Source organism: Oncorhynchus mykiss, chromosome 26, assembly GCF_057628025.1.
Source record: "Oncorhynchus mykiss isolate SJ-2025 chromosome 26, ASM5762802v1, whole genome shotgun sequence".
Lineage (NCBI taxonomy): Eukaryota > Metazoa > Chordata > Actinopteri > Salmoniformes > Salmonidae > Oncorhynchus > Oncorhynchus mykiss.
The window spans coordinates 47,503,175-47,520,917 of NC_143047.1; the positions used below are offsets into that span (position 1 = coordinate 47,503,175).

At 45.7% G+C, this 17,743-nt stretch overlaps 1 protein-coding gene across 6 annotated transcripts in view; it reads right to left on the reverse strand.

Moving 5' to 3' along the window:
* The window catches only part of vps13c (vacuolar protein sorting 13 homolog C), a 238,197-nt gene that overhangs the window by 78,183 nt on the left and 142,271 nt on the right, over positions 1–17,743 (reverse strand). For all 6 annotated transcript variants that reach the window (XM_090223330.1, XM_090223331.1, XM_090223329.1 and 3 more), the window contains 11 exons: positions 14,974–15,130; positions 14,760–14,884; positions 13,088–13,257; positions 11,877–12,169; positions 7,495–7,754; positions 7,202–7,294; positions 6,096–6,263; positions 4,859–5,056; positions 4,060–4,149; positions 2,705–2,860; positions 2,005–2,269 (listed from right to left, as the gene is read on the reverse strand). In XM_090223330.1, coding sequence (XP_090079456.1) covers positions 2,005–2,269; positions 2,705–2,860; positions 4,060–4,149; positions 4,859–5,056; positions 6,096–6,263; positions 7,202–7,294; positions 7,495–7,754; positions 11,877–12,169; positions 13,088–13,257; positions 14,760–14,884; positions 14,974–15,130 — 1,975 coding nt within the window. The remainder of the gene's footprint in view (positions 1–2,004; positions 2,270–2,704; positions 2,861–4,059; positions 4,150–4,858; positions 5,057–6,095; positions 6,264–7,201; positions 7,295–7,494; positions 7,755–11,876; positions 12,170–13,087; positions 13,258–14,759; positions 14,885–14,973; positions 15,131–17,743) is intronic.

A 17,743-nucleotide genomic window follows, 5' to 3' on the forward strand; every position in this document is an offset into this window, starting at 1 on the left:
TGGTTAGAGTGTTGGACTAGTAAACAGCAGGTAGCCTAGTGGTTAGAGCATTGGACCAGTAACCAGCAGGTACCCTAGTGGTTAGAGTGTTGGACTAGTAACCAGCAGGTAGCCTAGTGGTTAGAGCGTTGGGCTAGTAACCAGCAGGTAGCCTAGTGGTTATAGTGTTGGACTAGTAACCAGCAGGTAGCCTAGTGGTTAGAGTGTTGGGCTAGTAACCAGCAAGTAGCCTAGTGGTTAGAGCGTTTGACTAGTAACCAGCAGGTAGCCTAGTGGTTAGAGTGTTGGACTAGTAACCAGCAGGTAGCCTAGTGGTTAGAGTGTTGGACTAGTAACCAACAGATAGCCTAGAGGTTAGAGTGTTGGACTAGTAACCAGCAGGTAGCCTAGTGGTTAGAGTGTTGGACTAGTAACCAACAGATAGCCTAGTGGTTAGAGTGTTGGGCTAGTAACCAGCAGGTAGCCTAGTGGTTAGAGTGTTGGACTAGTAACCAACAGATAGCCTAGTGGTTAGAGTGTTGGACTAGTAACCAGCAGGTAGCCTAGTGGTTAGAGCGTTGGACTAGTAACCAGCAGGTAGCCTAGTGGTTATAGTGTTGGACTAGTAACCAGCAGGTAGCCTAGTGGTTAGAGTGTTGGGCTAGTAACCAGTAGGTCGCCTAGTGGTTATAGTGTTGGACTAGTAACCAGCAGGTAGCCTAGTGGTTAGAGTGTTGGACTAGTAACCAGCAGGTAGCAGGTACTGGTTAGAGTGTTGGGTCAGTAACCAGCAGGTAGACTAGTGGTTAGAGTGTTGGACTAGTAACCAGCAGGTAGCAGGTACTGGTTAGAGTGTTGGAGCAGTAACCAGCAGGTAGCCTAGTGGTTAGAGTGTTGGACTAGTAAACAGCAGGTAGCCTAGTGGTTAGAGTGTTGGGCCAGTAACCAGCAGGTAGCCTAGTGGTTAGAGTGTTGGACTAGTAACCTGCAGGTAGCCTAGTGGTTAGAGTGTTGGACTAGTAACCAACAGATAGCCTGGTGGTTAGAGTGTTGGGCTAGTAACCAGCAGGTAGCCTAGTGGTTAGAGTGTTGGACTAGTAACCAGCAGGTAGCCTAGTGGTTAGAGTGTTGGACTAGTAACCAGCAGGTAGTCTAGTGGTTAGAGCATTGGACTAGTAACCAGCAGGAAGTCTAGTGGTTAGAGCGTTGGACTAGTAACCAGCAGGTAGTCTAGTGGTTAGAGTGTTGGACTAGTAACCAGCAGGTAGCCTAGTGGTTAGAGCGTTGGACTAGTAACCAGCAGGTAGTCTAGTGGTTAGAGCGTTGGACTAGTAACCAGCAGGTAGTCTAGTGGTTAGAGCGTTGGACTAGTAACCAGCAGGTAGCCTAGTGGTTAGAGCGTTGGACTAGTAACCAGCAGGTAGTCTAGTGGTTAGAGCGTTGGACTATTAACCAGCAGGTAGACTAGTGGTTAGAGTGTTGGACTAGTAACCAGCAGGTAGACTAGTGGTTAGAGCGTTGGACTAGTAACCAGCAGGTAGTCTAGTGGTTAGAGCGTTGGACTATTAACCAGCAGGTAGACTAGTGGTTAGAGTGTTGGACTATTAACCAGCAGGTAGCCTAGTGGTTAGAGTGTTGGACTAGTTGGACTAGTAACCAGCAGATAGCCTAGTGGTTAGAGTGTTGGACTAGTAACCAGCAGGTAGTCTAGTGGTTAGAGTGTTGGACTAGTAACCAGCAGGTAGCCTAGTGGTTAGAGTGTTGGACTAGTAACCAGCAGGTAGCCTAGTGGTTTGAGTGTTGGACTAGTTGGACTAGTAACCAGCAGGTAGCCTACTGGTTAGAGTGTTGGACTAGTAACCGAAAGGTTGCAAGTTCAAATCTGTCGTTCTTCCCCTGAACAGGCAGTTAACCCACTGTTCCTAGGCCGTCATTTAAAATAAGAATTTGTTCTTAACTGACTTGCCTCGTTAAATAAAGGTAAAATAAATAAACGTATAAATAAATATACAGTAGTCTACTGACCGATGCTGAGGTTGAAGAGGCAGCTCTCCTGACGTTGCAAAGCAGACAGTTTTCCCCGTGTCGAGGTACCCGACCCGGAGTACTCCAGGTCCACGCTCTGCCCTACCCCAACCTCGTGGAGTTTGCCCTGCCCGGGGGAGGCCACCACCCGCAGGTTGGCACTGTGCTGCACGGTGAGAGGGATGCCCAGCGCATTACGGATGGTGAAGGGGGCCTTCTCCTTCAGACTGTGGTCAAAGGTAGAGGCTGTGCCCTCAGAGAATGCCTGAGCAGAAATGACAGAACGTTATTGAATAAACGTGCTGAAATGTTCAACATTTTTTAAATTTATTTTGTAAGCAAACTTGTAAACAATAGGATGGTTTGTGGGATGAATCTAGTCCTGGTTTAAAAACAGGACCAATGATATTGATGTTTAGTCTAGGAATGGCTTTAACTAGGGCTGGAGAAACGGGTCAGACGTTCATAGGAAGAACTGGGGGAAAAAATCAGCAGCTGAACCGAATTATACGGAGAGTGTTTTCTGTCGTGTTTTCTGTCGTGTGTCGGTGTGTGTGTTGGTGTGTGTGTGTTGGTATGTATGTGTGTGTGTGTGTGTTGGTGTGTGTTGGTGTGTGTGTGTGTGTGTGTGTGTGTTGGTGTGTGTGTGTGTGTGTTGGTGTGTATGTGTGTGTGTGTGTTGGTGTGTGTGTGTCTCTACCTTGGCCAGGTTGGTTAACACATTGAGGCAGCACTTAGAGACGGTAATGTTCATGGTGTCTTTGGAACAGATGTTGATGGCGGTGCGTGGCTCGGGGAGAACCACAAAGTCATCCCCGGGAACAGGGCTCTTATCCTGCACGGGGTTGTTCTTCATCTGCAGGGAGGAGGAGGACGACGCGGTGAACACAAACACTGAATACTGAATTAAGAGAGGTACCAATCTATAGGTCTATCGATCCATCCATCCATCAATACGAGGTCATTGAATTAAATACAAACGTCATTGTGTTTGAGTTTTGCTAATCTACAGCGTAATCATGTTTATATAGGTTGAGGTTCCACTACGAGGTTGGTTAGGGTTCCTCAGCGTACCTCTAGGTTGAGGTTCCACTACGAGGTTGGTTAGGGTTACTCAGCGTACCTCTAGGTTGAGGTTCCACTACGAGGCTGGTTAGGGTTACTCAGCGTACCTCTAGGTTGAGGTTCCACTACGAGGCTGGTTAGGGTTAGTCAGCGTACCTCTAGGTTGAGGTTCCAAACGAGGCTGGTTAGGGTTACTCAGCGTACCTCTAGGTTGAGGTTCCACTACGAGGTTGGTTAGGGTTCCTCAGCGTACCTCTAGGTTGAGGTTCCACTATGAGGTTGGTTAGGGTTCCTCAGCGTACCTCTAGGTTGAGGTTCCACTACGAGGTTGGTTAGGGTTACTCAGCGTACCTCTAGGTTGAGGTTCCACTACGAGGTTGGTTAGGGTTACTCAGCGTACCTCTAGGTTGAGGTTCCACTACGAGGCTGGTTAGGGTTACTCAGCGTACCTCTAGGTTGAGGTTCCACTACGAGGCTGGTTAGGGTTAGTCAGCGTACCTCTAGGTTGAGGTTCCAAACGAGGCTGGTTAGGGTTACTCAGCGTACCTCTAGGTTGAGGTTCCACTACGAGGTTGGTTAGGGTTCCTCAGCGTACCTCTAGGTTGAGGTTCCACTATGAGGTTGGTTAGGGTTCCTCAGCGTACCTCTAGGTTGAGGTTCCACTACGAGGTTGGTTAGGGTTCCTCAGCGTACCTCTAGGTTGAGGTTCCACTACGAGGTTAGTTAGGGTTACTCAGCGTAACTCTAGGTTGAGGTTCCACAGCGTACCTCTAGGTTGAGGTTCCACAGCGTACCTCTAGGTTGAGGTTCCACTACGAGGTTGGTTAGGGTTCCTCAGCGTACCTCTAGGTTGAGGTTCCACTACGAGGTTGGTTAGGGTTCCTCAGCGTACCTCTAGGTTGAGGTTCCACTACGAGGTTGGTTAGGGTTACTCAGCGTACCTCTAGGTTGAGGTTCCACTACGAGGTTGGTTAGGGTTATTCAGCGTACCTCTAGCTTGAGGTTCCACCTGCGTTTGCCGTCCTCCACTCTCTCTATCAGCGGTTCCCAGACAGCATGGGTCTCATTGAAGTAGTTCACCTGTTGACAGTCAACATATTCACAGTGTCAAAATCGGCATCCATCACATTTATATCAATTTCAATCAACACATTTTATTGATAATGAAATTCAACGAACACAGGTAGTCAAAAGGTTTATTTTTTATTTGACCTTTATTTAACTAGGCAAGTCAGTTAAGAACAAATTGTTATTTACAATGGCGGGCCTACCCCGGGCCAAACCCGGACGACGCTGGGCCAACTGTGTGCTGCCCTACGGGCCTACCCCGGGCCACACCCGGACGACGCTGGGCCAACTGTGTGCCGCCCTACGGGCCTACCCCCCGGCTAAACCCGGACGACGCTGGGCCAACTGTGTGCCGCCCTACGGGCCTACCCCCCGGCTAAACCCGGACGACGCTGGGCCAACTGTGTGCCGCCCTACAGGCCTACCCCCGGCCAAACCAGGACGACGCTGGGCCAACTGTGCGCCGCCCTACGGGCCCCCCTCTTGCACTGAGATGCAGTTCCTTTAGACCGCTGAGCCACACGGGAGCCCAATGCACACATGAATGCCAAAGGTAACAAGTATCCCTACATCAGTAGGTAATTCACAAAGACTAAAGAACAGCTGTTTGTCCTCCTACTGACTTCCTACAAAAACCCACATGACAAGCTCCTGTACGTACAGGAAGAGGACGTCCATTAGGACGATACTTGAGAGTAGTGTAAAAAGCTCCAGTCCTCACCTCCAGGGTCATGTCAGAGCAGAGGTAGAGGAGGGAGGACCAGTTCTTGGCCGTCCCAGACAGAGAGCTCTCAGCCAGCAGCAGGGGGACCGTCCTGTGGCCCAGACCAGACTCCATGGTCACCTGAATAACCTTCACATCCACCTTGAAACTCTCCCCAAAGTTACGGCCGTCCTGGTCACTGAAACTCTCCGTCACCTGGATGGGAAAGTCATGTTAAGGTTTAATGTCATTTGTAGGTAAGAGAATACAACAACAAAGGTGCAGAGTGAAGGTAAACGGAATGTTCCTGGGAGGACAGAAGGTCTATACATCCTATAGAGACAGAAGGTTCTTGTACAGAGACAGAAGGTTCTTGTATAGAGACAGAAGGTTCTTGTATAGAGACAGAAGGTCCTTGTAGAGAGACAGAAGGTCTATACATCCTATAGGGACAGACGGTTCTTGTATAGAGACAGAAGGTCCTTGTATAGAGACAGAAGGTTCTTGTAGAGAGACAGAAGGCACAGCAGGTTCTTGTATAGAGACAGAAGGTCCTTGTATAGAGACAGAAGGTTCTTGTATAGAGACAGAAGGTTCTTGTATAGAGACAGAAGGTTCTTGTATAGAGACAGATAGGGACAGAAGGTTCTTGTATAGAGACAGAAGGTTATTGTATAGAGACAGAAGGTCCTTGTATAGAGACAGAAGGTCCTTGTATAGAGACAGAAGGTTCTTGTATAGAGACAGAAGGTTATTGTATAGAGACAGAAGATTATTTTATATAGACAGAAGGTTCTTGTATCGGGACAGATAGGGACAGAAGGTTATTGTATAGAGACAGAAGGTCCTTGTATAGAGACAGAAGGTTCTTGTAATGAGACAGAAGGTTCTTGTATAGAGACAGGTTCTTGTAGAGAGACAGAAGGCACAGCAGGTTCTTGTATAGAGACAGATAGGGACAGAAGGTCCCTGTATAGAGACAGATAGGGACAGAAGGTCCCTGTATAGAGACAGATAGGGACAGAAGGTCCCTGTATAGAGACAGCAGGTTCTTGTATAGAGACAGAAGGCACAGAAGGTTATTTTATAGGGAGAGAAGGTTCTAGACCTCAATAGAACATATTAAAGAGGTATTCAATTTAAATTCCAGGTCAATTCAGAAAGTAAACTAAATTCCTATTCCGATTTTTCTCAGTGTACTTCCCGAATTGACTGGCATTGAAATGGAATTGAACCCCAACCGTAGTATCTGTACCTCGCTGGCAGAGTCCACTCCCAGGAACCAGTAGTTGCAGGTGTAGATGTTCATGGTGGACCACAGGTTGCGGACCTCAGTCTTCTCCTCCTCTGCTGCCTCGTCTTTGGGTTTGGCCGTCATGGCTGCCGTGATGGTCATCACTGTGTTCAGGATGACAGGGGAGATCTGCGAGAGGGAAGGGAAGAGCGTGTCAGGTATTTCTTTTCTACTTTATTCATACGGGGGAAGTCAGCGGGATTCTTATGTGTGACGATCAATTGAAAATATCGATCGCAATGACGATCTTGATTGACGTCTATGTTCAGAAGTAGCCTCTCAGTGCAGGAGGAGGTTCAATAATTCAAACCATTTCTCACTCCCGAGCACTCAGAGCTAGAGGTCTTCATGGATCCACCTGTACCCGAATACCTGAGAGGGCCCGGATCCAGAACTCAAAATAATGTCACGGGTCTCGGGTATATGTCACGGGTCTCGGGTATATATCACGGGTCTCTCAGCAACCCAGAGTCAACAGGTAGGCTACAGCGACCCACATCAACTTCTCGTCCTGGTTTGATGCCGCCTCAGTTAGCCTAGCTAAGCTAACGTTAACTTCTCGTCCTGGTTTGACGCCGCCTCAGTTAGCCTAGCTAAGCTAACGTTAACTTCTCGTCCTGGTTTGACGCCGCCTCAGTTAGCCTAGCTAAGCTAACGTTAACTTCTCGTCCTGGTTTGACGCCGCCTCAGTTAGCCTAGCTAAGCTAACGTTAACTTCTCGTCCTGGTTTGACGCCGCCTCAGTTAGCCTAGCTAAGCTAACGTTAACTTCTCGTCCTGGTTTGACGCCGCCTCAGTTAGCCTAGCTAAGCTAACGTTAACTTCTCGTCCTGGTGTGATGCAGTCCATGCCAAGTATTACGTTATCATATTTGATGATAAATAACCTAGCTATGGCAGCTATTAGTCCATTATACATAAACGTTTATTATTTATGCTAATGAAGTCCGGGATGGGTAAGCCCCAGGTCCATTGGACCCTTGAAGACCTCCTACTCAGAGCACATTGGTAAAAAAATGTTATGGCAGAGTGTACCAAACTAACTTGACAAAGAAGGGATGCAACCTACTTTGATAAAGACTTCCTCCACAGTCACACAGCCGGTAAGGGGTTGGTTGGGGTGGGTTTTGGTTTCCAGGAAGACAGAACACGGACGTAGCACCTGAAGACCAATGAGAAAGAAGCATTTAGGGAGTTGGATTCAATTCGAATATACTTTCAAGGAAAACGTTTTGAAAACGCAATAGGAAATATCTTTGAATCATGCTTATATCCCAGCTGACGCTTTTACAGTAGTGACATTTAGATGCAGTGTAGAGGGTCTCCAAAAAAACCGTCTATTAAAAGCTATTTTATGCTCACCGTGGTGACCACCTTGGTCTCATTGGTCCTGATGAAGGGACAGGCCAGAACTTTGAGCTCTCTGAGGTTGGCCGTCATGCTTTGTCCCCCAGGGGCCCCGGGCCCTCCCCCAGGGGGCCCTCCCCCAGGCTCTAGCATCAGACTGAAGTCACATTGGAAAGAGGCAACCAGGGCCGGCGCGTCGGCTCTCATCAGGTTAGCCACGAACACCACCTCTGGGTCTAGTATGACTGCGCGCAGCTTGGTCCTGGGACTGGAGCCTGGGGGAGAGAGGAGGGGAGAAACATCACCACACCACCAAACATATCCTAATATTGGGTATGGAGGGTAGAGAGGAGGGGAGGAACATCACCACACCACCAAACATATCCTAATATTGGGTATGGAGGGTAGAGAGGAGGGGAGGAACATCACCACACCACCAAACATATCCTAATATCGGGTATGGAGGGTAGAGAGAAGAGGGAGAGGAACATCACCCTACCACCAAACATATCCTAATATTGGGTATGGAGGGTAGAGAGAAGAGGGAGAGGAACATCACCCCACCACCAAACATATCCTAATATTGGGTATGGAGGGTAGAGAGAAGAGGGAGAGGATACACACAATCTGTCAGGTATGAAACTGAACCAAGAATATAGAAAATATAAAGACAACACAATGTACAATACAATACCATCACTCTACGCCAAAACACTGTAGCCATCACAATACCATCACTCCACACCAAAACACTGTAGCCATCACAATACCATCACTCCACACCAAAACACTGTAGCCATCACAATACCATCACTCCACACCAAAACACTGTAGCCATCACAATACCATCACTCTACGCCAAAACACTGTAGCCATCACAATACCATCACTCTACGCCAAAACACTGTAGCCATCACAATACCATCACTCCACACCAAAACACTGTAGCCATCACAATACCATCACTCCACACCAAAACACTGTAGCCATCACAATACCACCACTCCACACCAAAACACTGTAGCCATCACAATACCATCACTCCACACCAAAACACTGTAGCCATCACAATACCATCACTCCACACCAAAACACTGTAGCCATCACAATACCATCACTCCACACCAAAACACTGTAGCCATCACAATACCATCACTCCACACCAAAACACTGTAGCCATCACATTACAATACCATCACTCCACACCAAAACACTGTAGCCATCACAATACCATCACTCCACACCAAAACACTGTAGCCATCACTATACCATCACTCTACACCAAAACACTGTAGCCATCACAATACCATCACTCTTCACCAAAACACTGTAGCCATCACAATACCATCACTCCACACCAAAACACTGTAGCCATCACAATACCATCACTCCACACTAAACACTGTAGCCATCACAATACCATCACTCCACACCAAAATACTGTAGCCATCACAATACCATCACTCCACACCAAAACACTGTAGCCATCACATTACAATACCATCACTCCACACCAAAACACTGTAGCCATCACAATACCATCACTCCACAAGAAAAAACTGTAGCATCACTATACCATCACTCTACACCAAAACACTGTAGCCATCACAATACCATCACTCTTCACCAAAACACTGTAGCCATCACAATACCATCACTCCACACCAAAACACTGTAGCCATCACAATACCATCACTCCACACCAAAACACTGTAGCCATCACATTACAATACCATCACTCCACACCAAAACACTGTAGCCATCACAATACCATCACTCCACACCAAAACACTGTAGCCATCACTATACCATCACTCCACACCAAAACACCGTAGCCATCACTATACCATCACTCTACACCAAAACACTGTAGCCATCACATTACAATACCATCACTCCACACCAAAACACTGTAGTCATCACAATACCATCACTCCACACCAAAACACTGTAGCCATCACAATTACCATCACTCCACACCAAAACACTGTAGCCATCACATTACAATACCATCACTCCACACCAAAACACTGTAGCCATCACTATACCATCACTCCACACCAAAACACTGTAGCCATCACATTACAATACCATCACTCTACACCAAAACACTGTAGCCATCACAATACCATCACTCCACACCACAACACTGCAGCCATCACAATACCATCACTCCACACCAAAACACTGAAGCCATCACTCTACACCAAAACACTGTAGTCATCACTATACCATCACTCCACAACAAAACACTGTAGTCATCACTCCACACCAAAACACTGTAGCCATCACAATACAATCACTCCACACCAAAACACTGTAGCCATCACTATACCATCACTCCACACCAAAACACTGCAGTCATCACTATACCATCACTCCACACCAAAACACTGTAGTCATCACTCCACACCAAAACACTGTAGCCATCACAATACCATCACTCCACACCAAAACACTGTAGCCATCACTATACCATCACTCCACACCAAAACACTGTAGCTATCACTATACAATACCATCACTCCACACCAAAACACTGTAGTCATCACTCCACACCAAAACACTGTAGCCATCACAATACCATCACTCCACACCAAAACACTGTAGCTATCACTATACAATACCATCACTCCACACCAAAACACTGTAGTCATCACTCCACACCAAAACACTGTAGCCATCACAATACCATCACTCCACACCAAAACACTGTAGCTATCACTATACAATACCATCACTCCACACCAAAACACTGTAGCCATCACTCCACACCAAAACACTGTAGCCATCACAATACCACCACTCCACACCAAAACACTGTAGCTATCACTATACAATACCATCACTCCACACCAAAACACTGTAGCCATCACATTACAATACCATCACTCCACACCAAAACACTGTAGCCATCACAATACCATCACTCCACACCAAAACACTGTAGCCATCACTATACCATCACTCCACACCAAAACACCGTAGCCATCACTATACCATCACTCTACACCAAAACACTGTAGCCATCACATTACAATACCATCACTCCACACCAAAACACTGTAGTCATCACAATACCATCACTCCACACCAAAACACTGTAGCCATCACAATTACCATCACTCCACACCAAAACACTGTAGCCATCACATTACAATACCATCACTCCACACCAAAACACTGTAGCCATCACTATACCATCACTCCACACCAAAACACTGTAGCCATCACATTACAATACCATCACTCTACACCAAAACACTGTAGCCATCACAATACCATCACTCCACACCACAACACTGCAGCCATCACAATACCATCACTCCACACCAAAACACTGAAGCCATCACTCTACACCAAAACACTGTAGTCATCACTATACCATCACTCCACAACAAAACACTGTAGTCATCACTCCACACCAAAACACTGTAGCCATCACAATACAATCACTCCACACCAAAACACTGTAGCCATCACTATACCATCACTCCACACCAAAACACTGCAGTCATCACTATACCATCACTCCACACCAAAACACTGTAGTCATCACTCCACACCAAAACACTGTAGCCATCACAATACCATCACTCCACACCAAAACACTGTAGCCATCACTATACCATCACTCCACACCAAAACACTGTAGCTATCACTATACAATACCATCACTCCACACCAAAACACTGTAGTCATCACTCCACACCAAAACACTGTAGCCATCACAATACCATCACTCCACACCAAAACACTGTAGCTATCACTATACAATACCATCACTCCACACCAAAACACTGTAGTCATCACTCCACACCAAAACACTGTAGCCATCACAATACCATCACTCCACACCAAAACACTGTAGCTATCACTATACAATACCATCACTCCACACCAAAACACTGTAGCCATCACTCCACACCAAAACACTGTAGCCATCACAATACCACCACTCCACACCAAAACACTGTAGCTATCACTATACAATACCATCACTCCACACCAAAACACTGTAGCCATCACAATACCATCACTCCACACCAAAACACTGTAGTCATCACACCACACCAAAACACTGCAGCCATCACAATACCATCACTCCACACCAAAACACTGTAGTCATCACTCCACACCAAAACACTGTAGCCATCACAATACCATCACTCCACACCAAAACACTGTAGTCATCACTCCACACCAAAACACTGCAGCCATCACAATACCATCACTCCACACCAAAACACTGTAGCCATCACTCCACACCAAAACACTGCAGCCATCACTATACCATCACTCCACACCAAAAGGAAATCCTATGAGCATTGAACGGCTGTATAGTTTTCTGGTTGTCATTTATCTCCCCCACCCTCTCTCTCTCTCTCTCTCCTTACCTGTTCTGGGGTCAGTGCTGGCTCTATCCCGACGCTCGGCCAGCTGTTTGAGGGGTAGCTGGGAGGTCTTGGCCAGGCCTGGCAGGGCTAGCTTGGTGTTAGTGGGCACGTCCTGGGCAGAGCTCTGGGGCAGGGCCTGGATGAAGAAGTCTGCCACTGCCATGAGAAAGTCCACGCTGGCGCACAGATAGAGCTTCTGTACCACCGCCACCACCTGGCGCTCGCCGGCGCTCTGCGTGTACGCCACGTCTATCATGGCTTCCTCGCTCGCCTCGTCACGCTTACCCAGCATCCTGAGGGGTTTGGGCAAACGTGAGGTTACATATCACAATCAATCAATTCAACAATCGATACATTGAGACTGACCAGACTGGTACTGTCCAGAACACAACCCAGTAGTATTGAGACCAACTGGTACTGTACAGAACACAGCCCAGTAGTATTGAGACCGACTGGTACTGTACAGAACACAGCCCAGTAGTATTGAGACCGACTGGTACTGTACAGAACACAACCCAGTAGTATTGAGACCGACTGGTACTGTACAGAACACAGCCCAGTAGTATTGAGACCGACTGGTACTGTACAGAACACAGCCCAGTAGTATTGAGACCGACTGGTACTGTACAGAACACAGCCCAGTAGTATTGAGACCAACTGGTACTGTACAGAACACAGCCCAGTAGTATTGAGACCGACTGGTACTGTCCAGAACACAACCCAGTAGTATTGAGACCAACTGGTACTGTACAGAACACAGCCCAGTAGTATTGAGACCGACTGGTACTGTACAGAACACAACCCAGTAGTATTGAGACCAACTGGTACTGTACAGAACACAGCCCAGTAGTATTGAGACCGACTGGTACTGTACAGAACACAGCCCAGTAGTATTGAGACCGACTGGTACTGTCCAGAACACAACCCAGTAGTATTGAGACCGACCCGACTGGTACAGAACATAACCCAGTAGTATTGAGACCGACTGGTACTGTCCAGAACACAACCCAGCAGTATAATTCAGTAGTTTAACCTGAGGTAGCCTCCACCCCAGCCGTGACTCTCCCAACGACAACATGGTGTGACGTCTGGCGGGGCGAGACTCACCGTGAGGTAACTCTCTGTACCCCTGTCCTCATGTCGTCCAGGGTGCAGGCTGTGAGGATGGTAGAGACCAACATGGTGTGACAGCTGGCGGGGGCGAGACTCACCGTGAGGTAACTCTCTGTACCCCTGTCCTCATGTCGTCCAGGGTGCAGGCTGTGAGGATGGTAGAGACCTCCATGGAGCCGTTATTAAACATCTTCCCTGAAGCCTTCATCAGGTGAAAGGTCAACTCCCCCAGACACAGCCTCTCCTGGTGTTGAGACACAGCCGATACCTTGTAAATGGGGAAACAAAGACATACAATCTGTCCATTAACCAATCAGCAGACCCCTGGGGGAACTACCTAGTGTCATAACAAGGTCATTACCACAGAGTCATTACCACAGAGTCATTACAAGGTCATTACCACAGAGTCATTACCACAGAGTCATTACAAGGTCGTTACCACAGAGTCATTACAAGGTCATTACCACAGAGTCATTACCACAGTCATTACCACAGAGTCATTACCACAGAGTCATTACCACAGAGTCATTACCACAGAGTCATTACCACAGAGTCATTACCACAGAGTCATTACAAGGTCGTTACCACAGTCATTACAAGGTCATTACCACAGAGTCATTACCGCAGAGTCATTACCACAGAGTCATTACCACAGAGTCATTACAAGGTCGTTACCACAGTCATTACAAGGTCATTACCACAGAGTCATTACCGCAGAGTCATTACCACAGAGTCGTTACCACAGAGTCATTACAAGGTCATTACCACAGAGTCATTACCGCAGAGTCATTACCACAGAGTCATTACCACAGAGTCATTACAAGGTCATTACAACAGAGTCATTACCACAGAGTCATTACCACAGAGTCATTACCACAGAGTCATTACAAGGTCATTACCACAGAGTCATTACCACAGAGTCATTACCACAGAGGCATTACAAGGTCATTACCACAGAGTCATTACCACAGAGTCATTACCACAGAGTCATTTTGGACAGTAATGACTGGTGTTTGGTAGATGTTCAAACTCTTCCCCCTAAGCATGGCTTTGTGTAATTATCCAGGGCTTGGAGAGCATAGAGGACATTAAGAGTAAATGACTGTCATTAACTGACGCCAAGCGCTGTAAAGGCCCAATTCCCCCCCGTTCCTCCAGAGAATACATTACAACTGAGACTGGGCTACATCAACTATAGATAAAGTACCTGTTTAGGGTCATTAGAACTGAGACTGGGCTACATCACCTATAGATAAAGTACCTGTTTAGTGTCATTAGAACTGAGACCGGTCTACATCACCTATAGATAAGTACCTGTTTAGGGGCATTAGAACTGAGACTGGGCTACATCACCTATAGATAAAGTACCTGTTTAGGGTCATTAGAACTGAGACTGGGCTACATCACCTATAGATAAAGTACCTGTTTAGTGTCATTAGAACTGAGACCGGTCTACATCACCTATAGATAAGTACCTGTTTAGGGGCATTAGAACTGAGACTGGGCTACATCACCTATAGAAACGTACCTGTTTAGTGAGACTGGGCTACATCACCTATAGATAAAGTACCTGTTTAATGTCATTAGAACTGAGACCGGTCTACATCACCTATAGATAAGTACCTGTTTAGGGGCATTAGAACTGAGACTGGGCTACATCACCTATAGAAACGTACCTGTTTAGTGAGACTGGTCTACATCACCTATAGATAAGAACCTGTTTAGGGGCATTAGAACTGAGACTGGGCTACATCACCTATAGGTACGTACCTGTTTAGGGTCATTGCTGTAGAGGACCAGTCCCAGGGACTCTATGTTGAAGATAAACGTCATGGTTTCCAGGGGTTCCTCTTCTACCTGTTGTTCTGGAAGTTCAACCGTGTTCTCTACACCGTCTGAAGGACGACGACAGAACAGAAAGGTGGTCAGAAGAATTAACACGCTCGGGACTCAAGTCGATAACATTACACACGTGACCTCTGACCTTTCGGGTAGTCTGTTTTGAGCATCAGCGTGGTCTTGTGTGTCAGGGCTGTCGTGTCGGGGCTGGTGTGTTGGTCTGGCTGCAGACAGCTGGCTTCTCCAATATTCTCCATCAGGATCCTCAACAGAACTGTTAGGTCGTCCTGACTCAGGGCAACCTGAGGAGAACAGACGACAGAGAGGATATGTCGCTGGAGCTAATGCTAATGTCACTAATACTAGTTCACCTGAAGAGACACAAGCACAGAGAAGATGTAGCTGTCGCTAATGCTAATGGTTGCTAATGCTAATGTCACTAATACTAGTTCACCTGGAGACACAAGCACAGAGAGGATGTAGCTGTAGCTAATGCTAATGGTTGCTAATGCTAATGTCACTAATACTAGTTCACCTGGAGACACAAGCACAGAGAGGATGTAGCTGTAGCTAATGCTAATGGTTGCTAATGCTAATGTCACTAATACTAGTTAACCTGAAGAGACACAAGCACAGAGAGGATGTAGCTGTAGCTAATGGTTGCTAATGCTAATGTCACTAATACTAGTTAACCTAAAGAGACAAGAACAGCATTAGCTGTAGCAAATGCAGCTGATAAGTAGAGCCCTAATTAACTTGAGGACAGACAGGAGACATATAGGATGGAGCCGTAGCTAATGCTAATGTTGCTAAAGCCAATAATTCTGTAGTCATTTCCGCGTTCACATCATGTCGGCGTGATCGGAGGAACATCTTGCTAATTCGGAGGAATGACTTGGAGCGTTCACTTGCTCGGAGATCGGAAGGAACGCAAGAACGATTCTCACCATTGACAGACGAAATCGCGGCAATGTTTGTTGAACACGGCATAAGGCAATACAAAGTTGATTTACTGTTTAACGGATTTTGAAAAGTGAGGTGAGCGAGCAGATAAAATAAAAAATAAATTTAAAAAAATATTCACAATTTAGAACCCCTTGATTGGCCAGCTCATCATCATCTAGACCGCTGATTGGCCAGCTCATCATCATCTAGACCGCTGATTGGCCAGCTCATCATCATCTAGACCGCTGATTGGCCAGCTCATCATCATCTAGACCGCTGATTGGCCAGCTCATCATCATCTAGACCGCTGATTGGCCAGCTCATCAATACTAAACAACCTTTTTACAACACCTAGTGACATCAGCACAACATTTTAGTCATTTGGTATAATGGTTTTGGAATGACAGTCCTAGGAACCACAGTTCGAGTCCTGATCAGGGTACCCGCCTAATTAACTACATTGGTGTCAGGAGCTGGAGAGCACAGTTAAAGACACAGTTCGGCCATTTTTTGTTTTTTATAATTGATGTGCTAGCTGAAATATATATATAAATATATATATAAATATATATATAAATATATATAGCAGCCCACTAAAGTAATCAGACCTGTTCTGACTATAACCAACTGCTTCAGCTTGAATTCTATATTTAACACGTCTCCCACTAGCTGAAAACTCTATAGGTACAGAGGTAACGTATAGGATGGAGCTGTAGCTAATGCTAATGCTGCTGATAACTAGAGGAGCCTCAAAATAACTCGAGGACAGACAGGAGACGTATAGGATGGAGCTGTAGCTAATGCTAATGTTGCTCTCACTAGCATACAGACCTTTTTAGACAGCTGAAGCAAGCACAACACATTTTCTTCAGGAAATGTACTTCTTCTAGTTTAGTCATATTTATCTTACCTGACTAGCATCTATTACGTTGCAATGTCCCATAAATGTAATGTCTAAATCAACTTGAAGTACCGACAAAACACATTTTGCCACATAACAACAAAAGGGAGGCTACAGCTAATCTTTTTTTCCCCCTTAAAATTAATGTTCGCAATTCACAAATTATTATTTTGATTCACATGATTCAATTGACAGTGGATTGAACCGAATCACAACTACTACAACGGCGAAGTGAACCGTTCGTTTCATCAAAAATAATGGTCTAAAAGAATCAATTCATTTGAATCAAATTAATAATTTAAAAAAACAAATGTATTATTTTTTATATATTTTTTTTTTTGTGAAGCAGGGCATTAGTTAAACTATAAACAACTTTGTTAGGCCTTATGTTAATGTTGCTATAGGTAAAGCTAATGCTAATGTTGCTATAGGTAAAGCTAATGTTAATGTTGCTATAGGTAAAGCTAATGTTAATGTTGCTATAGGTAAAGCTAATGTTAATGTTGCTATAGGTAAAGCTAATGCTAATGTTGCTATAGGTAAAGCTAATGTTAATGTTGCTATAGGTAAAGCTAATGTTAATGTTGCTATAGGTAAAGCTAATGTTAATGTTGCTATAGGTAAAGCTAATGTTAATGTTGCTATAGGTAAAGCTAATGTTAATGTTGCTATAGGTAAAGCTAATGTTAATGTTGCTATAGGTAAAGCTAATGTTAATGTTGCTATAGGTAAAGCTAATGCTAATGTTGCTATAGGTAAAGCTAATGCTAATGTTGCTATAGGTAAAAGCTAATGTTGCCTTTTGCAAATGCTAATGTTGCATTTGCTAATGCTAATTCGCTGACAATTTTACAATTTAAGTCATTTAGCAGACACACTTATCCAGAGCAACTTACAGGAGCAATTAGGGTTAAGCGCCTTGCTCAAGAGCACATCGTCATGTTTGAACCAGCGACCTTTCGGTTACTGACCCAACGCTCTTAACCGCTAGACCAACGGCCTTGATTATCTTACTGTCAAACCCTAGAGGACTGTAGCATGTACCTTACATCCCAAACCAGGCTGCAAG